Consider the following 22,745-nt stretch of genomic DNA (forward strand, 5'->3'; position numbering starts at 1 on the left):
TTTCCATAGTGGCTGCACCAATTTTCATTCCCACCAACAGTGTAGGAGGGGAAGATTTTTAGCTCAGTGTAGACCGTTTTGTTCATTTTTGTTTTTATTGCCTTTGCTTTTGGTGTCAAATAAAAAAAAATCATCTCCAAAACCTGTGTCATGGAGCTTACTACCTATGTTTTCTTCCAAGAGTTTTATAGTTTCAGGTCTTACATTCACATCTTTAATCCATTATGAGTTAATTTCTGTTTATGGTGTAAGGTAGTAGTCCATTTTCATTCTTCTGATGTGGCTGTTCAGTTTTACCAGCACCATTCATTGAAGAGACTGTCCTTTCCTCAATGTATATTCCTGGCTCCTTTGTCAAAAATTAAGTGACCATAGGGTGTGTGGGTTTATTTTTGGGCTCTCTATTCTGTTCCACTGACGTCTGTGTCTGTTTTTATGCCAGTACCATACTATCTTGATTAGTATAGCTTTGTAACATAGTTAGAAATCAGAGAGCATGATGCCTCCAACTTTGTTCTTTCCCAAGATTGCTTTGGCTGTTTGCGGTCTCTTGTGGTTCCATACAAACTTTAGGATTCTTTTTTTCTATTTCTGTGAAAAATGTCATTGGGATATTGGTGGGAATTGCATTGAATCTGCAGGTTGCTTTGGATAGTATGGACATTTTCACAGTATTCATTATTCCAGTCCATGAGCACTGACTATCTTTCCATGTATTTGTGTCCTCTTCAGTTTCTTTCATTAGTGTTCTATAGTTTTTGGTGTACAGGTCGTTCACCTCCTTGGTTAAGTTTATTTCTAGGTATTTTATTCTTTTTGATACAGTTGTAAATGGTAAGTGTTTTGTAACCAGGTAGGACATGACCTCCAACTTGTTTGCTTTTCTAAAATGGTTTTGACTGATTTTTTGCATTCTCTGTAACTTTATGATTCACCTCTTCAATTTTTATAAGAAAATTCTGCTGGGTTTTTGATTGGGATTATATTATCAATTTGGGTAGAATTGACATTTTAACTGTATTGAATTTTTCAGTTCACTAATATGATGTATCTTCATTTATTTAGGTCTTTTAAAGTTTTTTATCTTTGTTTTGTAGTTTAAGCATACTTTTGCTGCACATATTCTGCTATTGTTTTGGACTGACTTGTGTCCTCCCAAAGTCCATACGTTGAAAGCTTAATTACTGTATTTGGAGATGGGGCCTTTATAGAAGTGATTAACTTAATATGAGGCCATTAGAATAGGCCCTTATCCAGTCTGACTGGCATCTTTATAAATAGGAAATTTGGACACAGAAAAAGACACGAAGAATGCACATGCACAAAGGAAAGACCATGTGAGGGCAGAGCAAAAAGGTGGATATCTTTAAGCCTTTGTGAAAGCCTCAGGTTAAACCAGTCATGTCAGCACCTTTTATTTTGGACTTTTTAGCCTCTAGAACTGTGAGAAAATAAATTTCTGTTGTTTAAGCCTCCCAGTCTGTGGTCTTTTGTTATGGCAGCCCTAGCAAACCAATACAGATTTTGGTACCAGAAAGTGAGGAATTGCTGTAACATATTTAAATATGTGGTAGTGGCTTTAGAATTGGATAATGGGTAGAGGCTGGAAGAGTTTTGAGGCAAGGTGTTCCTTGTTATAAAGTAGCAAAGAATTTGACTGAAATGCTTTGTAATATTTTGTGGCAAGTAGGTCTTACAAGTGATGAACATGGATATTTAATTGAGATTTCTAAACAGAATGTTGAAGACATGGTCTTGTTTTTTCTAATTGCTGATAGTAAAATGGGAAGGAGGGATACATTTTGAAGAAGAAATTGTTAAGCAAAAAGGAACCAGAACTTGCAGATTTGGAAAATACTCAGCCTATCCATATTACGAAAAATGAGAAAGTGTGTTAACAGAGAGAACAGCAGGGTGTTACTGCACAAGCATTCGATAAAAAGCCTAAGGTTGTGACTCAGAGATTCAATCCATCATCTCAGCAGAAGCCAGGAATAGAGATGAGATTTCTGATCTTTTACAATTAAAAATATAAAACTAAAATATAAATTTTAAAATGGAAAAACCTGGGCTTCCCTGGTGGCGCAGTGGTTGAGAGTCCGCCTACCGATGCAGGGGACATGGGTTCGTGCCCCAGTCTGGGAAGATACCATGTGTCGCGGAACGGCTAGGCCTGTGAGCCATGGCCGCTGAGCCTACACGTCCGGAGCCTGTGCTCCACAACAGGAGAAGGCCACAACAGTGAGAGGCCCGCATACTGAAAAAAAAAAAAAGGAAAAACCTGACCTTTGGACCATAAAATGGTCTGTCTTGGTGAATGTTCCATGTGCATTTGAAAAGAATATATTTTGTTGTTGTTGCTGGGTTAAATGTTCTATAAATGTCACTTAGTATAATTAGACTGGTAGTGTTGTTTTGGTCTTCTGTATCTTATTGATTTACTGTTTGTCAGTTAATGAGAGAGGAATATTGATGTCTCCAATTATAGTTGCGGATTTTTCCACTCGCCTTTCATTTTTACCAGTTTTTACTTTATGTATTTTAAAGCTTTTTTTGTTGAGTATGTATGTGTTTAGGATTGTTACTTTGCCTTACTAATCCTTTTTTACTTTGCAATATTTCTTACTATTCTTAGTGATATTCCTTTTTCTGAAGTCTACTGTATCTGATATTAATATGGTCACTCTGGCTTTCTTTTTTCTTTCTGTAGAATTCTATTTTCTAATTGTTTAAAATTTTTAATTGAGGTAAAATTCACATAACTTTAACAAAGTGTGCGATTCAGTCGAATTTTGTTTTATTCACAATGATGTGCGACCTAATACTAAAACATTTCCATCATCCTAAAGAAAACCCTGCATCTGTTAAGTAATTATTCTCTATTCACCCTCCACTCCACAAGCCCCTAGCATCCACCAGTCTGCTTTATTTTCTTCTGTGGATTTACATATTCTGGTTATTTCATATCAGATTTATAAAATATGTAAACTTTTGTGTCTTGCTTCTTTCACTCAGCATGATCTTTTTGATGTTCTTCTGTCTTGTAGCACGTGTCAGTGTTTCATTCCTGTATATATATATACACACACACATATAAATATATAAAATGGAATATCTTATATGGATATAAATATATAAAATGGAATATACACATGTAAAATGTGGCTTATTTGTGGCATAGATGCCACCTTTTATTTATACATTCATGCATTGATGGACATTTGGATTTTTTTCACCTTTTACCTATGATGAATAGTATTGCTATGGACATTTGTGTGTATTTGTTTGCATCCTTGTTTTTTGCTCTTTTGGATGTATATATGTAGGAGTGTAACTGCAGGGTCATGTGATAATTCTGTGTTTAATGTAAAACTACCAGACTGGAGGAACCACTAAATTGTTCTCCACAGCAGCTGTATAATTTTTCATTCCCACCAGCAATGTATGAGTTTTCCAGTTTATCAATATCCTCACCTGCCGTTGTTATTGTCCCTTTTTTGATTATAGCCATCCTAGTGGGTGTAAAGGGATATTGAATTGTGGTTCTGATTTGCATTTCACTAACAACTGATAATGTTGAGTGTCTTTTCAAATGCTTGCTGGCCACTTTTTAAAAATCTTCCTTGGTGAAATGTTTTTTCCAGTCCTTTGTCCATATTTCAGTTGGATTGTTTTCCTTTTGTTGTTGAGTTATAAGTTCTTTATTCTGGATAATCACTGTTATCAGATATATGATTTGCTAACATTTTCTTTCATTCTGTGGGTTGCCATTTCCGTTTCTTTTTCTTTTTTAATATTTATTTATTTTTATTTTGGCTGCTCTGGGTCTTTGTTGAGGCATGCGGGATCTTTTAGTTGCTACATGCGGGCTCTTAGTTGCGACATACGTGCAGGATCTAGTTCCCCGACCAGGGATCGAACCCGGGCCCCCTGCACTGGAAGTGCGGAGTCTTGCCCACTGGACCACCAGGGAAGTCCCTGCCATTTCCCTTTCTTGATAATATCCTTTGATGTATAAAAGTTTTTAATTTTGAAGTCAATTTATCTGTTTTTTTTCTTCTGTTGCATGGTGTCATAGTTAAGAATCTATTTCCAAATTCAAGATCATATAGTTTTCTCCTCCTTCTATAATTTCATGCTTTTAGCTCTTAAAGTTGTTGCTCCATTTTGAGTTAATTATTGTATACAGTGTGAGGTACAGTACCAAACATTCTTTTCATGTTGAAATGTCAACTGTGTTATAACAAATGTCTCTGTGTCATTTGTTAAAGAGAGTCTTCTTTCTTCATTGAGTGGACTTGGCACCATTATAAAAAATCATTTGGTCTTAGTTGTATAGATTTATATCTGTACTCTTGGTTCTATTCCATTGGTCAGTGAATATGTCAATATGTCAATATGCCAGTACCACAGTGTTTCAGTTACTGCAGCTTTGTACTAAGTTTTGATATTGGTAGATGTGAATCCTCTGATTTTGTCATACATATATCACAATTGCTATAGTTATTCAGGCACCTGCAATTTCATATGAATTTGTGGATTGGCTTTTCCATTTCTGCCAAAAAAAATGCAATTGGCATTTTGTTTGAGATCACACTGAATTTGTAGATCACTTTGGTTAGTGTTTCCATGTTAAAAATATTAACTCTCCAAGTCCATTAACACAGGATGTCTTTCCATTCACTGACATCTTTGATATTTTTAGAAATTTGTTATAATTTTCAGTGTACAAGTTTTTCAGTTCCTTGCTGTATATTTTTCATAGATAATTTATTCTTTTTGATGCTGTTATAAATGGAATTATTTCCTAAATTTCCATTTTCGTTCATTTCTGGTACATCAAAACAACAGATTTGTATGTTAGTCTGGTACCCTGTGACTTTGCTGAATTAATTTTTTAGCATTAGCAGTTTTTGTGGATTCTATGGGATTTTCTCTATTTAGTATCACGTCATCTAAGAATAGATATAGTTTAATTTCTTTTCAATTTGGAAACCTTTATTACTTTTCCTTGTGTAACTGCTCTGGCTATAACTTCAGTAAATACGGGATAGCATTAATAAAAGAGAGCATCCTTGCCTTTTTTCCTGATCTTAGTGGGAAAGCTTTCAGTTTTTCACCACTAAGTATGATATTAGCTTGGAGGTATTCATAAATGCTCATTACCATGTTGGGGAAGTTCTCCTCTACATGTATATTTTTCTGTGTTTTTACCATGAAATGGTGGTGAATTTTGTCAAATGTTTTTTTCTGCCTCAGTTAGATATCATCTGGGCTTTCATCTTTCACTCTATTAATGTGGTGTTTTATAGTAATTATTTTTTTTATGTTGAATTACCTTTGGTTTCCTAGAATAGATTCCATTTGGTTATGGTAAAATAACCCCTTTAATAGGCTTTTGGATATGGTTACTAGTATTTTGTTAAGGATTTTTGCATCTGTATTCATAAGTTATATTAGTCTTTAACTTTTTTGTGTGGTGTATTTGCTTGGCTTTGTTATCAGGCCTGAAAGACTGGGTTAGGGATGTTCTCTTCCATTTACTTGAAAAGGAAGGTTTTAATTCTTCATTAAATGGTGGTAAACTTTGCCACTGAAGCCTTATGACCTTCCTTGGTAGAGTTTTGGTTACTGATTCAATCTCTTTACTTGTTATATGTCTGTTCAGAGTTTGTTTTTGAGTCAGTTTAGGTAATTTGTGTCTTTCTAGGAATTTGTCTATTTCATCTAGGTTATCCAATTTGTGGGCCTGGGCCTACAATTTTTCATAGTATTCTTTTTTTTTTTTCGTAGTATTCTTTACAGTCATTTTTATTTCTGTAAATTTGGCTGCAGTGACTTCAATTTGATTTCTGATTTTAGTTACTTACGTCTTTTCTTTTTGTCTCAGTCTAGCTGAAGGTTTGTCAGTTTTGTTGATCTTGTCAAGAGCCAAGTTTTGATTTTGTTAATTCTGTTGTTTTTCTGTTCACTATTTCATTTATCTGCTCTAATCTTTATATTTCTTTACCTTTTCTAGCTTTTTGTTTAGGTCGATCCTTTTCTAGCTCCTTGAAGTATAAAGTGAAGTTATTTATTTGAAATCTGACTTCTGTTTTAATGTATGCTTTTATAGCAGTAAATTTCCCTCTGAGCACTGATTTCAAAGTATCTCATATTTTTTCATATTATGTCTTTTCATTTTCCTTTATCTCAAAGTATTTGTATATTTTCTTGCTATTTCTTCTTTGATCCGTTGACTTTTTTGTAAAGTTTTCTTTAATTTCTGTATATCTGTGAATTTTCCACTTTCCCTTCTGTTGTTGATTTCTAGCTTGAATTGTGGTTGGAGAAGACACTTCATATGATTTCACTCTTTAAAAATATTTTGACATTTGTTTTGTGGCCTGCCACATGGTCCACCATGGAAAATGTTCTACATGTACTTAGGAAGAATGTATATTCTTCTATTGTTGCCTGGATTGTTCTGTGTATGTCTGTTATTTCTAGTTGGTGTATGGTATTGTTCAAGTTTTATATTTATTGATTGATCCTCTGACTCGATATTCTATTCTTTATTGAAAGTGGGCATAATTGAAGTTTCCAGCTATTATTGTGGAACTTTCTACTTCTCCTATTTTGTCATTGTTTTGTTAACATATTTGGGGATTCTACTTTTTGGTGTATATATGTTTATAATTGTTATATCTTCCTAATGAATTATCCCTTTTGTTATATATGATGACCTTTTTGTCTTTTGTTACAATTTTTTTTTAACGTCTTTGGTAGAAATTAGTATAACCACCTCTGTTGTGATTACTGTTTTCATAGAATATCTTTTTCCATCCTGTCACTGTATTTGGATCTAAAGGGAGTCTCTTGTAGACAGCATATATAGTTGGGTCACATTTTCTCTTATCCATTTTGCCTTTTGATTGGATGGTTCAGTCCATTGACATTTAAAGTAATTACTGATTATGAAAGGCGTACTTCTGCCATTTTTCTATTTGTTTTCTGTGTATCTTATACTTTTTGTGTTACATTTTCTCTATTAATACCTTTCTTATTGCTTAGTTGATTTTTTTGGAGTGAGTCATTTTGAATCCTTTCTAATTTCTTTGTATATATATTTTTTTTTTTTTTTTTTTTTTTTTTTGTGGTATGCGGGCCTCACTGTTGTGGCCTCTCCCGTTGTGGAGCACAGGCTCCGGACGCTCAGGCTCAGCGGCCATGGCTCACGGACCCAGCCGCTCCACGGCATGTGGGATCTTCCCAGACCGGGGCACGAACCCGTGTCCCCTGCATCGGCAGGCGGATTCTCAACCACTGCGCCACCAGGGAAGCCCTCTTTGTATATATTTTTATTTCTCTTTATGTTTTTAAGAATTTTTTTTTTGATGTGGACCATTTTTTAAAGTCTTTATTGAATTTGTTACAATATTGTTTCTGTTTTATGTTTTGGTTTTTTGGCCACGAGGCATGTGGGATCTTAGCTCCCTGACCAGGGATCGAACCCACACCCCCTGCATTTTGGAAGGCAAAGTCTTAACCACTGGACCACCAGGGAAGTCCCAGTATATGCTTTTAGATATGTATTTTTTATGGTTACTATGTCAATTACATTTAACATTCTAGATTTATGAAATTGTGTTTTGGATTGATACTAACTTAACCTCAGTAGCACATAAAAAGTCTTTTCTGGGACTTTCCTGGCAGTCCAGTGGTTAAGACTTCGCCTTCCAATGCAGGGGGTGCAGGTTTGATCCCTGGTTGGGGATCTAAGATCTCACATGCCTTGTGGCCAAAAAACCAAAACATAAAACAAGCAGCATTGTAACAAATTCAGTAAAGACTAAAAAAATGGTCCACATCAAAAAAACCAAAGCAAAACAGGAAACAAACAAAAATTTTTTTTAAAAAACTTCTTGTCTAGTACAGCTCTGTACTCCCCCCATTAAGGTGGTTTTGTCACAAGTTGCATCTTGTACATTGTGTGCTCAGTAATGTCGTTATGATTATTTTTATATGTTTTTCTTTAAAGTGTACAGGAAATAAAAAGAGTGGTTTTGAACTAAAAATACAATACCTCATTTATTTACCCATGTATTTATCTTTACTGAAGATTTCTTTTCCTTTATATAGCTTTGAGTTACTATCTAGTGTTCTTTTCCTTCAACCTAAAGGACTCTGGCATTTCTTGTTGTGCAAGTATAGTGGTGACACACTCCTTCTGCTGTTATTTGTCTGGAAATATCTTAATTTTTCTTTCATTATGAAGGACAGTTTTACCAGACATACAAATCTTGGTTGACTTTTCTTTCAGCATGTTAAATATGACTTTCCATTACCTTTTGACCTTCATGGTTTCTGCTGAGCAGTTAGCTGTTAATTTATTGATGAGTCCTAATATGTGGCAACTTGCTTCTCTTGCTTTCATTTTTCTTACTCTGTCTTTCAACTGTTTGATTATAATATGTTTTGGTGTTGATCTCTTTGAGTGTATGTTACTTTGAGTTCATTGAATTTGGATTTTTTAGATTCATGTCTTTCATCAAATTTGAGGACATTTTTGGCTGTTTTTTTCAAATAGTCTTTCTGGCCCTTTCTCTTTCTTGTCTTCTGCTGGGATTCACATAATGCATATGTTGCCTCACTTTGTGGTGTCCTACAGGTCCCTTAGGTTGTGTTCACTTTATCTTTTTTTTTTTTTTTTAATAATTTTGACTGATCTGTCTTCATGTTCACTGATTGTTCTGCTAGCTCAACTCTGCTATTGAAATTCTCTAATGAATTTTTCTTTCAGTTATTTTACTTCTCAGGTCTGGAATGTGTTTGATTTCTTTTTATAATTTCTACCTCTTTATTGATATTTTCCATTTGTTGTGACATTATTTGCGTGGTTTCCTTTAGCTCTTTCTCAGTGGTTCTTTTTAGCTCTCTGAGCACATTTAAGACAGTTTATTTAAAGTTTCTGGATTTTTTTTTTTTTTGCAGTAAGACTAATGTGTGAGCTTATTCCTGAACTATTTGTGCTAATTTACTGTGTGCATGGGCCACACTTCATTTCTTTGTATGTGTTATTCTGTTGTAACCAGATAGACAAATTATGAGAAAATACAGATCTATATGTTCATTAACATAGATTCTAAAATACTTAGCAAATATTACAATCAAATAGTATGATATTTTAAAAGCATAATACACTAAAATACCAAATGCATTTATCCCAGGGCAGCAAAAATGGTTCACCAATCAATGTTATTAAGCACATTTCATTGAATAAAGGATAAGAAATGTGTGATTATCTCAATAGAAAAAGAAAAAGCATTGACAAAATCCAACAACCTTTCATGATAAAACTCCTAACAAACTGGGAATATAAGGAAGCCCCATCAATCTAGGAAAAACCCATAGCTAATATCATGTTTAATTTGAAAAAGACTGAATACTCTCCCTGTAATATCAAATAATAGTGCAAGAATGTCTTTTTTTTTTTTTTTTACTACTATTCAAATTCATACTGAAGGTTCTAGCTTCTGCAGTAACTCAAGAAAAATTAATACAGGATGGAAATGAAAAAGTAAAACTATCTTTATTTGCAGGTGACATGATCATTTATGCAGAAAGTCCTAAGGAATGTAGAAAAATACAACTAGTAATAGTGAATTTGTCAAGGTTGCAGGTTATGTCATCAATGTAAATAATAAGCTGTTTCTAAAAATGAAATTAAGAAAAATGTTCCATTCATAATAGCATTAAAAAGAGTTAAATGCCTAGGAAAAATTTAACAAAAGAAATACAAGTCATTTATATCTAAAACTACAGAACATTTCTGAAAATAATTGATCATGACCTAAGTAAGTGGAGTGATATACATAGTTAATGATTGGAGGACTGACTGTATTAAAATGACAGTTCTCTCAAAACTGTATAGATTTGTCACAACCCCAATCAAAATACCAAATTTTTCTTCTGGAAGTTAACAAGCTTATTATAATGTATATATGGAAATGCAAAGGAGATATATCAGCCCCAAAAAATTTGGATAAGAATAACAATGGAGGATTTCTAATTCTTGATATCAAGACTTATTTCATAGCTACTTTATTCAAGAAAGTGTTGTATTGGCACAAGAATAGGCATAAAATAACTGAAGTAGAGCAGAATCCAGAAATAATTTCACAATATAATATATGGTTAATATGTACTTTATTTCTTACAAAGGTGCTAGTGCAACTAAGTGATGGTAGGATAGTCTTTTCAACAATGGTTCTAAAATAATTAGATTGCCATGTGGGGAAAAAAGTGAACATAAATCTGTACCATATACCATACATGGAATTTAACTTAAAATGGAACATAGACTTAACTGTAAATGCCCAAAGGTGTAAAGTTTCTTCAACAAAAAACATAGGAGAAAATCTTTGAACTCTTGTGATGGGTAAAGATATCTGGGAATAAAAAAGCACAAATACAGAAGAAAAAAAATAAATTACACTTCATGGAAATTAAAAATTTCTGCCTTTTGAAAGACATTGTTAATAATGAAAAACGTTCACCATCCAACTGGGAAAAATACTTGGAACACATACAACTTACAGAAGACTTTATCCAAAATATAAAAGGAGACCAAGAATCCAATAAGAAATGGGCAAACAGACGTATGAGAAGGTGTTCAATTTTATTACTCATCAGGAAGATACAAAACAAAATCATTTTTTAATGAATGCCATTGTAAGAACTTTCAGAACATTAAAAATTGAAATTGGGGCAGCATAGTTGTTACTTTTGGAGGTATGCCTGGTGATTGATGAGCATGAGGGATGTTTCTGAGTTGCTGGTAATGTTCTGTTCCTGGATCTGGATTTTGGGTTCATGAGTGTGTTTTCTTTTTGAAATTTAGTTTTATTTATACCTACAGTTCTGTACTCAGATGTAGTAAGTTATGTTTCAATAATAATGTTTCTCCCAAATGAATAGGATTCAGAGAAGGACAAACACAACCCATCAACCTATGACATGATGTGTAACTATTATATGTTTGTGAAATTCTAATTAAAACGGGTGAAAATGCCAGTGAGATTGGCAACATTTAAAACATCTGAAAGCACTAAGTATTAATGAGGAAATGAAGCCATACAAACTCTGATCTACTCCTGATATCATGTAATGCCTTGTAAACACTTGTGAAAACATGTTTGTAGTACTTACTAAGGTGAACATGTGAAATTCCACTCTTTGATATATACACCATAGAAAATCTTGCATTTGAGCACCTATGTTCAAGGATTCCTATAATGGCAATGTGAATAAAAGCAAAAATCTGTAAACAACACAAATATTTACCAACAGTGTAATGGACAAATAAGTAGTGGTTTATTCATCAATGTATAGCAGTGAGAATGAGTAAACTATGAATATGGATAAAATTTAAAGAATATTTTGTTGAAGAACATCACAGGAAAATGTATGCCGTGTTAATTGCTTTTTTCTAAGTTTAGAAAGGAACATGTTAAACAATGTATTACTTAGAGAATCAGTCATAGGCAGTTAAAAACAAGTAAATAAAATAAAAGTAAATCAATTTTAGGGAATATGATGAAGAAAGGAACGCATAAGATGCTTCTAGGTAAGGGTATGGTACTATTTTGTTTCTTGGCCTGGATGGAAGATTCAGGGGTGTCTTTTATTATGATGATTTTCAATTGCATTATATGTGTTTTGTATGCTGTATTTTCCAGAACAGTAAAAAAGTAAATTTACTAAAATATCTTTAAAACGTTAAAAATGAAACTGCGAGCTCCGCAACTACAGAGGCTTTAACTTTGAGGCTTTTGGTTGTTTCTCATAGATGCCCTAGAGGTGGCTTCCCTTATTTAGTAAGATGTTAAGATACATCTAGGATCTCTTCTTATGCAAAGTCTGTCAACAAGGAAATGATTATAACAGGTCTGCAATTTATATTTAGCCTTGAAATTGTAAAAGCACTTCTTTAAATCTGCATTTTACAAATTAACTTTCTAATTCAGGCTGGATTTTTTTTCCAGTTAATTCAGACTGAGGTGTGTGTGTGTGTGTGTGTGTGTGTGTGTGTGTGTGTGTGTTGTCAGAATTGTCTTAGAACTTATAATAAAAGTCTGTGTGCTGACAGTGAATTAACTTTTCTTCCAGATTCAAAGATCCACTTCTTTGGGAACATCACAGATTTCACAGAAAAAGTTTCCTCTTTTGGAAATTCCATGTGTTGAAGATGGTAAAATGAAACTACTTTAGGAAATTTTCCTTGTTATAAATATATTATGAAAAAAATTCATTTTGAGATCACATAAAAAATTTCAGGCAATGGCAGATATTTCCATATTATCCACAAAATTTCACTAAAATTCCTTTAAAACAGTATAATTTGGATGTTCCTTAAAGTTGCTTTTGCAGTGGGACATTTTTGGTATATAAAAGTTGAACCCCATAATCACAAAGACCACTAGCAAGTTAATCATCTTTATCCTTTGTGATTTAGGACACCCCATGGAACTTTGTGTCTAATTTATAATGTGTTACTTAGCTTTTGGAGATCTTCATTATAGTAATTTTTTTTTTTTTTTTTTTTACTTTTTACACTTCCTTTTTTGTTATTAAAGGAACAAAATCAAGCCTTAATATCTACATTAACGTATTAAAACTGGTAAATATTTTGTTATGAAATACATGCTTTTTTGGCCACATTAGAAAGAAAAATAAATGTATTTTTCTATTTTTAAGACTTTAAAAATTGTAAATGTTAAATAACAGAAATTGCCATGTTGATCCTCAGTTTTCTAGAGAATGTTTTCCTTTCTGTGTAGTGACCAGGGTGGGTGGGGAGGGGGAGGAAATGTTGTTTGTGAGATCATCTACCCTAAAATTCAATTTTATGTTCTTAGGGATACTTAGATGATTTTAGTTTCCTTTAAACCTTTTAATGGTTTTACTAGATTTGGGATCCATTTAAATAGCATGTTGTAGAAATTTACTATCATATATATATTCCTATATAGTCATATATATGTGAAGTAGTGTTTGATCTTAGTTTCTCCATTCAAACTTTAGGGCCTGCCTTCTACTTTTAATACTGCAGGGTTTGTAACTAAGTCCTTTTTACCTGTTTCCAGGTAGAGTGAGCATATTAGTGTGTTCCTTAGAGTATTCATCATGTATGTAATAATTGGCATTGGCATTTGCTATGAAATTTTCTTTAGCAGTTTTTAGGATCGTGATTTTAAAGATGGTGTTCATTAAGCTAAAGATTGTATTCTGTAATTTTCCATACATTTTGTTGTTAAGAATGTTATTTTTTCGCATGTAATCTCTATATTCTTTTCTATTTATTTTCGACCTTACATTCAATTTTTTGAAATAGTGTTTTAGTGTTCATATTTACTTCAGAAAAATTATTAGAATGTTATTATTAAATCAATCATTGTGATTATTGACTTAAAATGTTCTATGGTATTTAGATTCAGATGAGGAGTTTTTTGACGCCCCATGTAGTCCCTTGGAAGAGCCTCTTCAACCTCCATCTAGAGTTAAAAGTCCTCAACAAAAAAAGCTTCAAAAGCCAGATTGTTCAAAAAATATGATTGAGTATAAAATAAGATTTGAAGTGCCAGAGGTATGCATTGTATGTACTATGGTAAAATTAATATGGCTTATTTAAATTGTCGGTCATTTCTACTATTCACAGCTCATTTATATAGTCTCATTACTAACAGACAGTGTTGTTTTCATCCTATTTAAACTCAATCCAAATGTTACTTTGTGATTCTCCCTCCCCTTTCTTTGAAGATTAATTTCCTTAATCAATAATTAAAAGTTTGGCCACCCTCACCTTTTGAGAGGGACCACATTCTGCCTGTGGAATGTGTATCTCTCTAAATAAATCTACTTTCACTTTTAAAAAAAGAGTTAAGAGTTTAGATGTATTGTTGTTATTTAGTATATATTTATTGAAAATAATTTGCACAATGTGTGTATTGTATATGTGTGTGTATAAAATCTCTTCTAAATTTAAATACGTATCATTTATACCACATGTATACCTCACATATCCATATATAGCCACCATCCACATAAACAATTTTTTTGTTTTAGGGAGTCATAGTTTCTTTTTCCTTTCTTTTCCAGGTTTTGATTGAATTCTGTCACCTTGTTGGAGATTGTGAACTACCTGTGGTAGAAATTAATATCTTGGGATTGGGCACAGTCATTGAGCTTAGAACATTTGATTTGAAAGCAAATGCCTTTTTGAAAGAGGTCTGCTTAAAATGCCCAGAATATTTTGGTAAGAATCTCTGTTTTAAAGAACTAAGTTAATTAATTTTACTGTATGATTACCTTCTAGAGATAAATTCTCTAGGTGTTTAGTCAGTACATTTGATTAAAATACTATCAAATAAATGTGTTAGTCTTCAACTTTCATATTCTACTTTGGAATCTAAGGCGTAGATTAGAGAGAAAATGAAGATAATTTTTCTCATTAAGGAAAATGGTTTAATTTTAAGTCTACTTAACTGAATACTAAAATACTGAATAAGTTTCCTATTGATACTGTAACAATTTACCACAAATTTATTAAAGTTCTGTATATCAGATGTCTGACACAAGTCTTAGTGTGAAAAAATCAAGCTGTCAACAGGACTTCTTTTTTGGAGTCTGTAGGGGAATATCTATTTTCTTGCTCACTCAGGTGTTGGCAGAATTTAGTTTTATATGGTTTAAGTCTGTTTTCTTGCTGCCTATAAGGTGAGGATTGGCCTTAGCTCCTACAGGCCTCTCTAGGTCCTTGCACAATTTTTTTTTTAATATCCCAGAACCATTTTGGGGTGTTAGATCCTTCTCATGCTGTAATCTCTCTAACCTTTTCTTATACCTTTTTCTTCCACTCTAAAAAAGTAAGGTAATTAGATTTGGTGCATCTGAACAATTGAGGATAATTTCCCCTTAATCTTAACCTTAATCATCTCTGTAATGTTACATTTACCATATGAAATAACATATTCTCAGGTTTAGGGGGATTAGAGCATGGACATCCTTGTGGGAGGGGTGTGTAAATATTCTGCCTACCACAAACAATTTATATCCCAAATCCTAACATATAAATTATATGATATCTTAGAAAATGTTTCTGTTTCCTTTGGCAGGCTTTTAGAAGAGTTTTTTTTTTCCTCCTTTACATTTTGAGGTTTTTCCTTGAAACATAATTCTGAATGGTTCATGAATTCCATCAGAATATTAAGAAAAACTATTCACTTCCAACTGGGATGCTTTTTATTTCTTTTTCTTGCCTAATTGCTGTGGCTAGGACTTCCAATACTATGTTGAATAAAAGTGGCAAAGTCAGCATCCTTCTCTTATTCCTGATCTTAGAGGAAAAGCTTTCAGCTTTTCACTGTTGCGTAGTATATTAGCTGTGGGCTTAGCATAGATGGGCTTTATTATGTTGAGATACATTCCCTCTGTTCCCACTTTGTAGAAAGCTTTTATATTAAATGGATGTTAAATTTTGTCAGATGCTTTTTCTGCATCTATTGAGATGATCATATGAGTTTTATCCTTCACTTTGTTAACGTGGTATATCATGTTGATTGATTTGTGTATGTTGAACTGCAACATCCTTGGAACAAATTCCACTAGATCTTGGTGTTTGAGCCTTTTAATATAGTATTGAATTTGGTTTGGTAATATTTTGCTGAGGATTTTTGCATATATATTCATCAGGAATATTGGCCTGTAATTTTCTTTTCTTGTGGTGTCCTTGTCTGGTTTTGGTATTAGGGTAATGCTGGCCTCATAAAATGAGTTTGCAAATGTTTCCTCCTCTTCTATTTTTTGGGGAAGTTTCAGAAGGATTGGTATTAATTCTTTTTAAATGTTTGATAGAATTCACCAGTGAAGCCATCTATTCCTGGATTTTTTTTGGGGGGGAGGTTTTGATTCAATCTCCTTGGGACTTATTGCTCTATTCAGACTTCTTATTTGTTCATGATTTTGTCTTGGAAGATTGTATGTTTCTAGAAATTTATCCATTTCTTCTAGGTTGTCCAGTTTGTTAACATATAAAAATATCCATGCTAGTCTCTTATGATCCTTTAAATTTCTGTGGTATCATTTGTCACATCTCCTTTTTCATAACTGATTATATTATTTGAGCCCTCTCTCTTTTTCATGGTGAATCTAGGTGAAGGTTTGTCAATTTTGTCTTTTCAAAGAATCAGCTCTTTAGTTTAATTGATCTTTTCTGCTGTCTTTTGGTATCTTTCATTTATTTCTCCTCCATTGTTATTTTTTTACTTCTACTAACTTTGGGTTTTGTTTTTTTTTGCCTAATTTCTTGACGTGTAAAAAGTAACGTTGTTTATTTGAGATTTTTCTTGTTTCTTAAAGTAGGCATCCATGCTTTTTCTCTTTTAGAACTGCTTTTGCTGCATCCCATAAAATTTGGTATGTTGTATTTCTTTTTTTTTTTTCTTTTTGGCTGCATTTGGTGTTCGTTGCTGTGCGCAGGCTTTGTCCGGCTGCGGCAAGTGGGGGCTACCCTTCCTTGTGGTGCGCAGGCTTCTCACTGCGGTGGCCTCTCCCACCACGGAGCATGGGCTCTAGGCATGTGGGCTTCAGCAGTTGTGGCACGTGGGCCCAGTAGTCATGGCTCATGGGCTCTAGAGCACAGGCTCAGTCGCTATGGCGCACGGGCCTAGCTGCTCCACGGCATGTGGGATCACCCCTGGACCAGGGCACGAACCCACGTCCCCTGCATTGGCAGGTGAATTCCCAACCGCTGAGCCACCAGGGAAGCCCCCTGGTATGTTGTATTTCTATTTCCATTTGTCTAAGGTATTTTTAAATTTCTCTTTTGATTTATTAATTGACCCAATAGTAAAACTGTCACTATTGCAGATTATACGTACAAAAACTCCAAAGACTCCACCAAAAAAACTGTTGGAACTAATCAACAAATTCATTAAAGTTGCAGGATACAAAATCAACATACTAAAATCTGTTGCATTTTTGTACACTAAAAACAAACTATCAGGAAAGAGAAATTAAGAAGACAACTCCATTTACAGTTGACTCGAAAAGGACAAAATACCTAGGAATAAATTTAACCGAGGAGGTAAAAGACCTATCCACTGAAAGCTGTAAGACATTGATGAAAGAAATTGAAAAAACAAACAGAAAGATATTCTGTGCCTCATGGGTTGGAATAATTAATGCTGTTAAAATGTATATCCTACCTAAGGCAATCTACAGATTCCATGCAGTCTCTATGAAAATACCAATGACATTTTTCACAGAACTAGAACAAGTAACTCTGACATTTGTGTGCAACCATGGGAGACCCGAATAGCCAAAACAATCTTGAGAAAGAAGAACAAAGCTGGAGGCATCATGAGCCCTGAATTCTAACTATATTACAAAGCAATAGTAATCAAAACAGTATGGTACTGGCATAAAAACAGACACATCAATTAGTGGGACAAGATAGAGAGCCCAGAAACAAGCACACATATCTGTGATCAATTAATTTATGACAAAGGAGCCAAGAATATACATTTAGCAGCATCATTTATTGATGCAGGTAAAACTGGACAGCCACATGCAAAAGAATGAAAATGGACTACTATCTTACACCATAAATAAAAATTAACTCATAATGGATTAAAGATGTGAATGTAAGACCTAAAACCATAAAACTCCTAGAAGAATACATAAGCAGTAAGCTTCTTGACACTGGTCTTGGTGATGATTTCTTTGGTTCTGATTGCCAAAAGGGAACAAAAGCAAAAATAAACAAATGTGACTACATCAAACTAAAAAACTTCTGCACAGCACAGGAAACCATCAAGTAAATGAAAAGCCAGTCTATGAAATAGAGTTATGTAGTTGCAATTCGTATATCTGATATGAGGTGTTAATATCTAAAATAATATAAAAAACTCATACAACTCAATAGGAAAAAAACAAACAAAAATGAACAGAGGATCTGAATAGGCATTTTCTCCAAACGAGACATACAACTAGCCAACAGGTTCACAAAAAGATGCTCAACTCATTAATCATCAGGGTAGTGCAAATCAAAACCAGGAGATGTAACCTCATACCTGTTAGAATGGCTGTTATAAAAAAGACAAGCAATAAAGTGTTGGTGAGGATGTGGGAAAAGGGAAGCCTTGTGCTTTGTTGGTGAGAATGTAAATTGGTGCAGACACTATGGAAAACAGTATTAAAGTTCCTCAAAAAATTAAAAATAGAACTACCATCTGATCTGGCAATTCCACTTCTGAGTATTTATATAAAGAAATCAAAAACACTCACTTGATAAGATATGTGCACCCTCATGTTCATTGCAGCATTACTGACAATAGCCAAGATATGGAAGCAACCTAAGTGTCCATTAATGGGTGAATGGATAAAGATGTGCTATCTGTTGGGTTGGCCAAAATAATTCATTCGGGTTTTTCCATAAAAGCTTATGGAAAAATCCAAACGAAGTTTTTGGCCAACCCAATAGATACCATGGATTGCTACTCAGCCATTAAAAGGAATGAAATCTTGCCATTTGTGACAACATGAATGGACCCTGAAGGCATTATGCTAAGTGAAATAAGTCAGAGAAAGATAAATATGGTATGATCTTACTTATATGTGGAATCTAAAACAAACAAACAAACAAACAAAAATAACCAAGGTAGTACAGAGAACAGATTGGTCGTTGCCATAGGTGGGGGGGGGTGGGGCTGCAGAAAATGGGTGAAGGGGGTTCAGAGGCACAAACTTCCAGTTATAAAGTAAGTCAGTCATAGAGATGTAAAGTACAGCATGGTGACTGTAGTTAATAATACTGTTTTGCATATTTGAAATTTGTTGAAAGAGCAAATCTTTAAAGTACTCATCACAAGGAGAAAAATTTCTAAGCCAGTGTGAGGACAGATGTTAACTAAACTTATTGTGATCATTTCACAATGTATATTAATATGGAGTCACATTGTACACCTGGAACTAATATGTTTTATGTCATTTATCCCTCAATTAAAGGAAAAGACAAACTATTCATTAGTTTAATTTCATTATACTCTTTTTTTTGCGGTACGCGGGCCTCTCACTGTTGTGGCCTCTCCCTTTGCGGAGCACAGGCTCCAGACGCACAGGCCCAGCGGCCATGGCTCACGAGCCCAGCCTCTCCGCGGCTTGTGGGATCTTCCTGGACCGGGGCACAAACCCACGTCCCCTGCATCGGCAGGCAGACTCTCAACCACTGCGCCACCAGGGAAGCCCCATTATACTCCTTTTTAGCATAAGAACATTATTATGTGTAGGGATAACATTAAAACTATTTTAATAGACTTTATTTTTAGAGCAGTTTTTGATTCACTGCACAGTTGAGCAGATGATAGAGATTTAACATATATCTCCTGCACCTACACAGGCATAGTCTCTCACTTTATAAATATTCTCCAACAGAGTGATACATTTGTTGCAGTTGATGAACCTACGTTGACACACTACACCCAAATTCTATAGTTTACTTGTTTTAGCTTGGTGTGCATTCTAAGGGTTTTGAACAAATGTATAATGACATGTATCCAATATTACAGTATCGTACACAGTAGTTTCACTGCCCTAAAAGCCCTCTGTGATCCATCTATTCATCCTTTCCTGTCCTCCCTCAGTCCCTGGCAACCACTCATCTTTTTACTTTGTCCATAGTTTTGCCTTCTCCAGAATGTCATATAGTTGGAATTATATAGTATCTAGCTTTTCCAGACTGGCTTCTTTCAGTTACTAATATGTATTTAAATTATCTCTATGTCTTTTCATGACTTGATAATTCATTTCTTCTTAGCACTTAATAATAATACACTGTGTGATGTACCACAGTTTATCCATTCAAGTACCAGAGAACGTGTTGGTTGCTTCCAAGTTTTGCCAGTTCTGAGTAAAGGTGCAGTAAACATCCATGTGCAGGTTTTTGTGTGGACATAAGTTTTCAGTTTCTTTGGGTAAATACCAAGGAGCACAACTGTTGAGTCTAATATAAGTGTATGTTTAGTTTTATAAGAGGCTTTCAAACATTCTCCAAAGTGGCTGTACCTTTTAGCATCCTCATCAGTAATGAAGGGAGCTCCTGTTGCTCCACATCCTCACTAGTGTTTGGTGTCAATGGCCTGGATTTTGAGCATCCTAATAAGGTGTGTAGTGTATCTTATTGTTGTTTTAATTTTATTTCCTTGATGATAACATGTAGAACATCTTTTCATATGTTTATTTGCCATCTGTATATCTTCTCTGATGAGGTCTCTGTTAAGTTCCTTGACCTATTTTTAAGTTGTATTGTTTGTTTTCTTGTTGAATTTAAAGAATTATTTGTGTATTTTGGATAACAGTCCTTTATCATATGTGTCTTTTGCAAATATTTTCTTCCAGTCTGTGGCTTGTCTTTTAATTTTCTTATAGTCTTTTGCAGAGAAGAATTTTTATTTCTAAAGACGTCCAGTTTATTGATTCCTTCCTTGATGATGCCTTTGGTGTTGTATCCTAAAAAGTCATTGCCAATCCAAGGATGTGTAGATATTCTCCCATATTCTTGAAATTTTATAGTTTTGTATTATATATGTAGATGCATCGTCCATTTTGAGTTGATTTTTGTGAAGGGTGATTTTTTGTGTGTGTGGATATCCATTTAATCCATCAACATTTGTCGGAAAGACTGTCTTTCTCCATTGTATTGCTTTTGCTCTTTAGTCCAATATCAACTGAGTATATTTAGGGAAGTCTATTTTGGGACTCTCCGTTGTGTTCTATTGATCTGTTTTGTCTGTTCTTTTGCCAGTACCACAGTGCCTTGATTACTCTAACTTTATAGCAAGTTCTAAAATCAGGTAGTGTCAGTCCTTCAACTTTGTTCTTCTCCTTTAATATAGATCTTCCTCAACTTTCGATGGTATTATGTCACAATAAACCATTGTAAGTTGAAAATATTCTAAGTTGAAATGCATTTAATTCCCCTGATTTACTGAACATCATAGCTTAGCCTAGCATACTTTAAACATCCTCAGAACACTTATGTTAGCCTACAGTTGAGCAATATCATCTAACACAAGTCTGTTTTATCATGAAGTGATGAATATCTCATATAATTTATTGAATACTGTACTGAAAGTGAAAAACAGTATGGTTGTAAGGGTACAGTAGTTGTAAGTTTATCAGTTTTTTGTTTGTTTTGTTTTGTTGTTGTTTTTTTACAAAAGTTTATTCTTAAATGTAAAATAGGTTCCAAGACAACACTTCATTCTAGCTATAGGTGGCAACTGATGTTATGGCAGGGAATCCAGATGTTTAATCCAGATGTTTAAATAGGAATGGAACTAAGGATCATCACTGCCTCAGGCACAAGGAACAGCTTACTTTTTGCCAGATTTCTTAATTCCACCTGTGGCCAGGGGGCCTTTCCCCACGGCCTTCGCTTTTAGCTCCTCGAGTTTCTTTTGTTCCTCCTTCTGTTTCTACTTGAATGCCTTATCTTCCTCGTCCATCTCCTTGGCTTGCTTCCTGGGCTGCTTCAGGGGCTTCTTCTTGCCACCTTCGCGGACCAACATGGTGCCTGCCATCCCTTCCCCAGACCCTGCCACCAGATGCGGGTATCCATTTTTTTACCATCATGATACAAACCATCTTAAGTTGGGGACTGTCTGTATTGTCTTAGGTATTCTGGGTCTTTTGCCTCTCCTTATGAAGTTTAGAATCAATTTGTCAATATACATGAATTGGATCCTGGAATTTTGATTGGTATTGCATTGAATCTATAGAATGGGTTGGGAATAACTGACATCTTGGAACTGTTGAGTCTTCCTATCCATGAACATGGATCATCTCTCCATATATTTGGATTCTTGATTTTACTCATTAGAGTTTTGTAGTTTTCCTCATAGAGGTCTTGTGCATATTTTATTAGATTTTTTCCTGAAGAATTACAGTATTGGGGTGCTAATGTAAATAAAAATTGTGTTTTTAATTTCAAATTCCACTTTGTCCTTTTTGGTATATAGGAAAGGCGTTGACTTGTATCCTGCAACTTTACTATAATAACATACTAGTTTGAGTTTTTTTGTTGTTGATTCTTTTAGATTTTGTGCATATATGATCATGTAATCTGTGAACAGTTTTATGTCTTCCATCCCAGTCTGCATCCTAGTATTTATACCTTTTATTTCTTTTCTTCTCTTATTGTATTTGGTAAGAGCTACATTACAATGTGAAAATGGGTGATAAGAGGGGAAGGACATCCTTACCTTGTTCCTTAGTGTGAAAGCTTTGAGTTTCTCACCATTATGATGTTAGCTATAGGTTGTTTGAAGATACTTTATCAAGTTGAGGAAGTTCTCTTTTATTCCTAGTTTACTGAGAGCTTTTATCATGAGTGTTGTTGTATATTGTCAGATGCCTTTTCTGCATCAATTTATATGATCATGTGGTTTTTCTTCTTTAGTCTATGGATGTGATGGATTATGTCAGTTGATTTTCAAATGTTGAACAAACCTGTTATCTTGGGATAAATCCTACTTGGTCAGGTGCATAATTTTTTCCACACTGTTGGATTTAGTTTGCTATTATTTTGTTGAATTTTTGCATCTGTGTTAATGAAAATCCCTGTCCTGTAGTTCTCTTCTTCCCTTCTTCCTCCTTCCCCTCATTTTTTTCTTTTTTTTTGGTCTGTGTGTTTGTGTGTGTGGTTT

General features: G+C 34.1%; 1 protein-coding gene and 1 pseudogene across 7 annotated transcripts in view; one reads left to right on the forward strand and one right to left on the reverse strand.

Annotated features, from left to right (window-relative positions):
• VPS13A (vacuolar protein sorting 13 homolog A) overlaps window positions 1-22,745 on the forward strand; it is a 266,390-nt gene that overhangs the window by 102,208 nt on the left and 141,437 nt on the right. For all 7 annotated transcript variants that reach the window (XM_059071189.2, XM_067039602.1, XM_067039598.1 and 4 more), the window contains 3 exons: window positions 12,151-12,232; window positions 13,473-13,627; window positions 14,140-14,296. In XM_059071189.2, the coding sequence (XP_058927172.1) occupies window positions 12,151-12,232; window positions 13,473-13,627; window positions 14,140-14,296 (394 nt within the window). The remainder of the gene's footprint in view (window positions 1-12,150; window positions 12,233-13,472; window positions 13,628-14,139; window positions 14,297-22,745) is intronic.
• Window positions 21,377-21,608, reverse strand: LOC131761000 (translation machinery-associated protein 7-like; annotated as a pseudogene).

This window comes from Kogia breviceps, chromosome 8 (assembly GCF_026419965.1).
Source record: "Kogia breviceps isolate mKogBre1 chromosome 8, mKogBre1 haplotype 1, whole genome shotgun sequence".
Classification (NCBI taxonomy): domain Eukaryota; kingdom Metazoa; phylum Chordata; class Mammalia; order Artiodactyla; family Physeteridae; genus Kogia; species Kogia breviceps.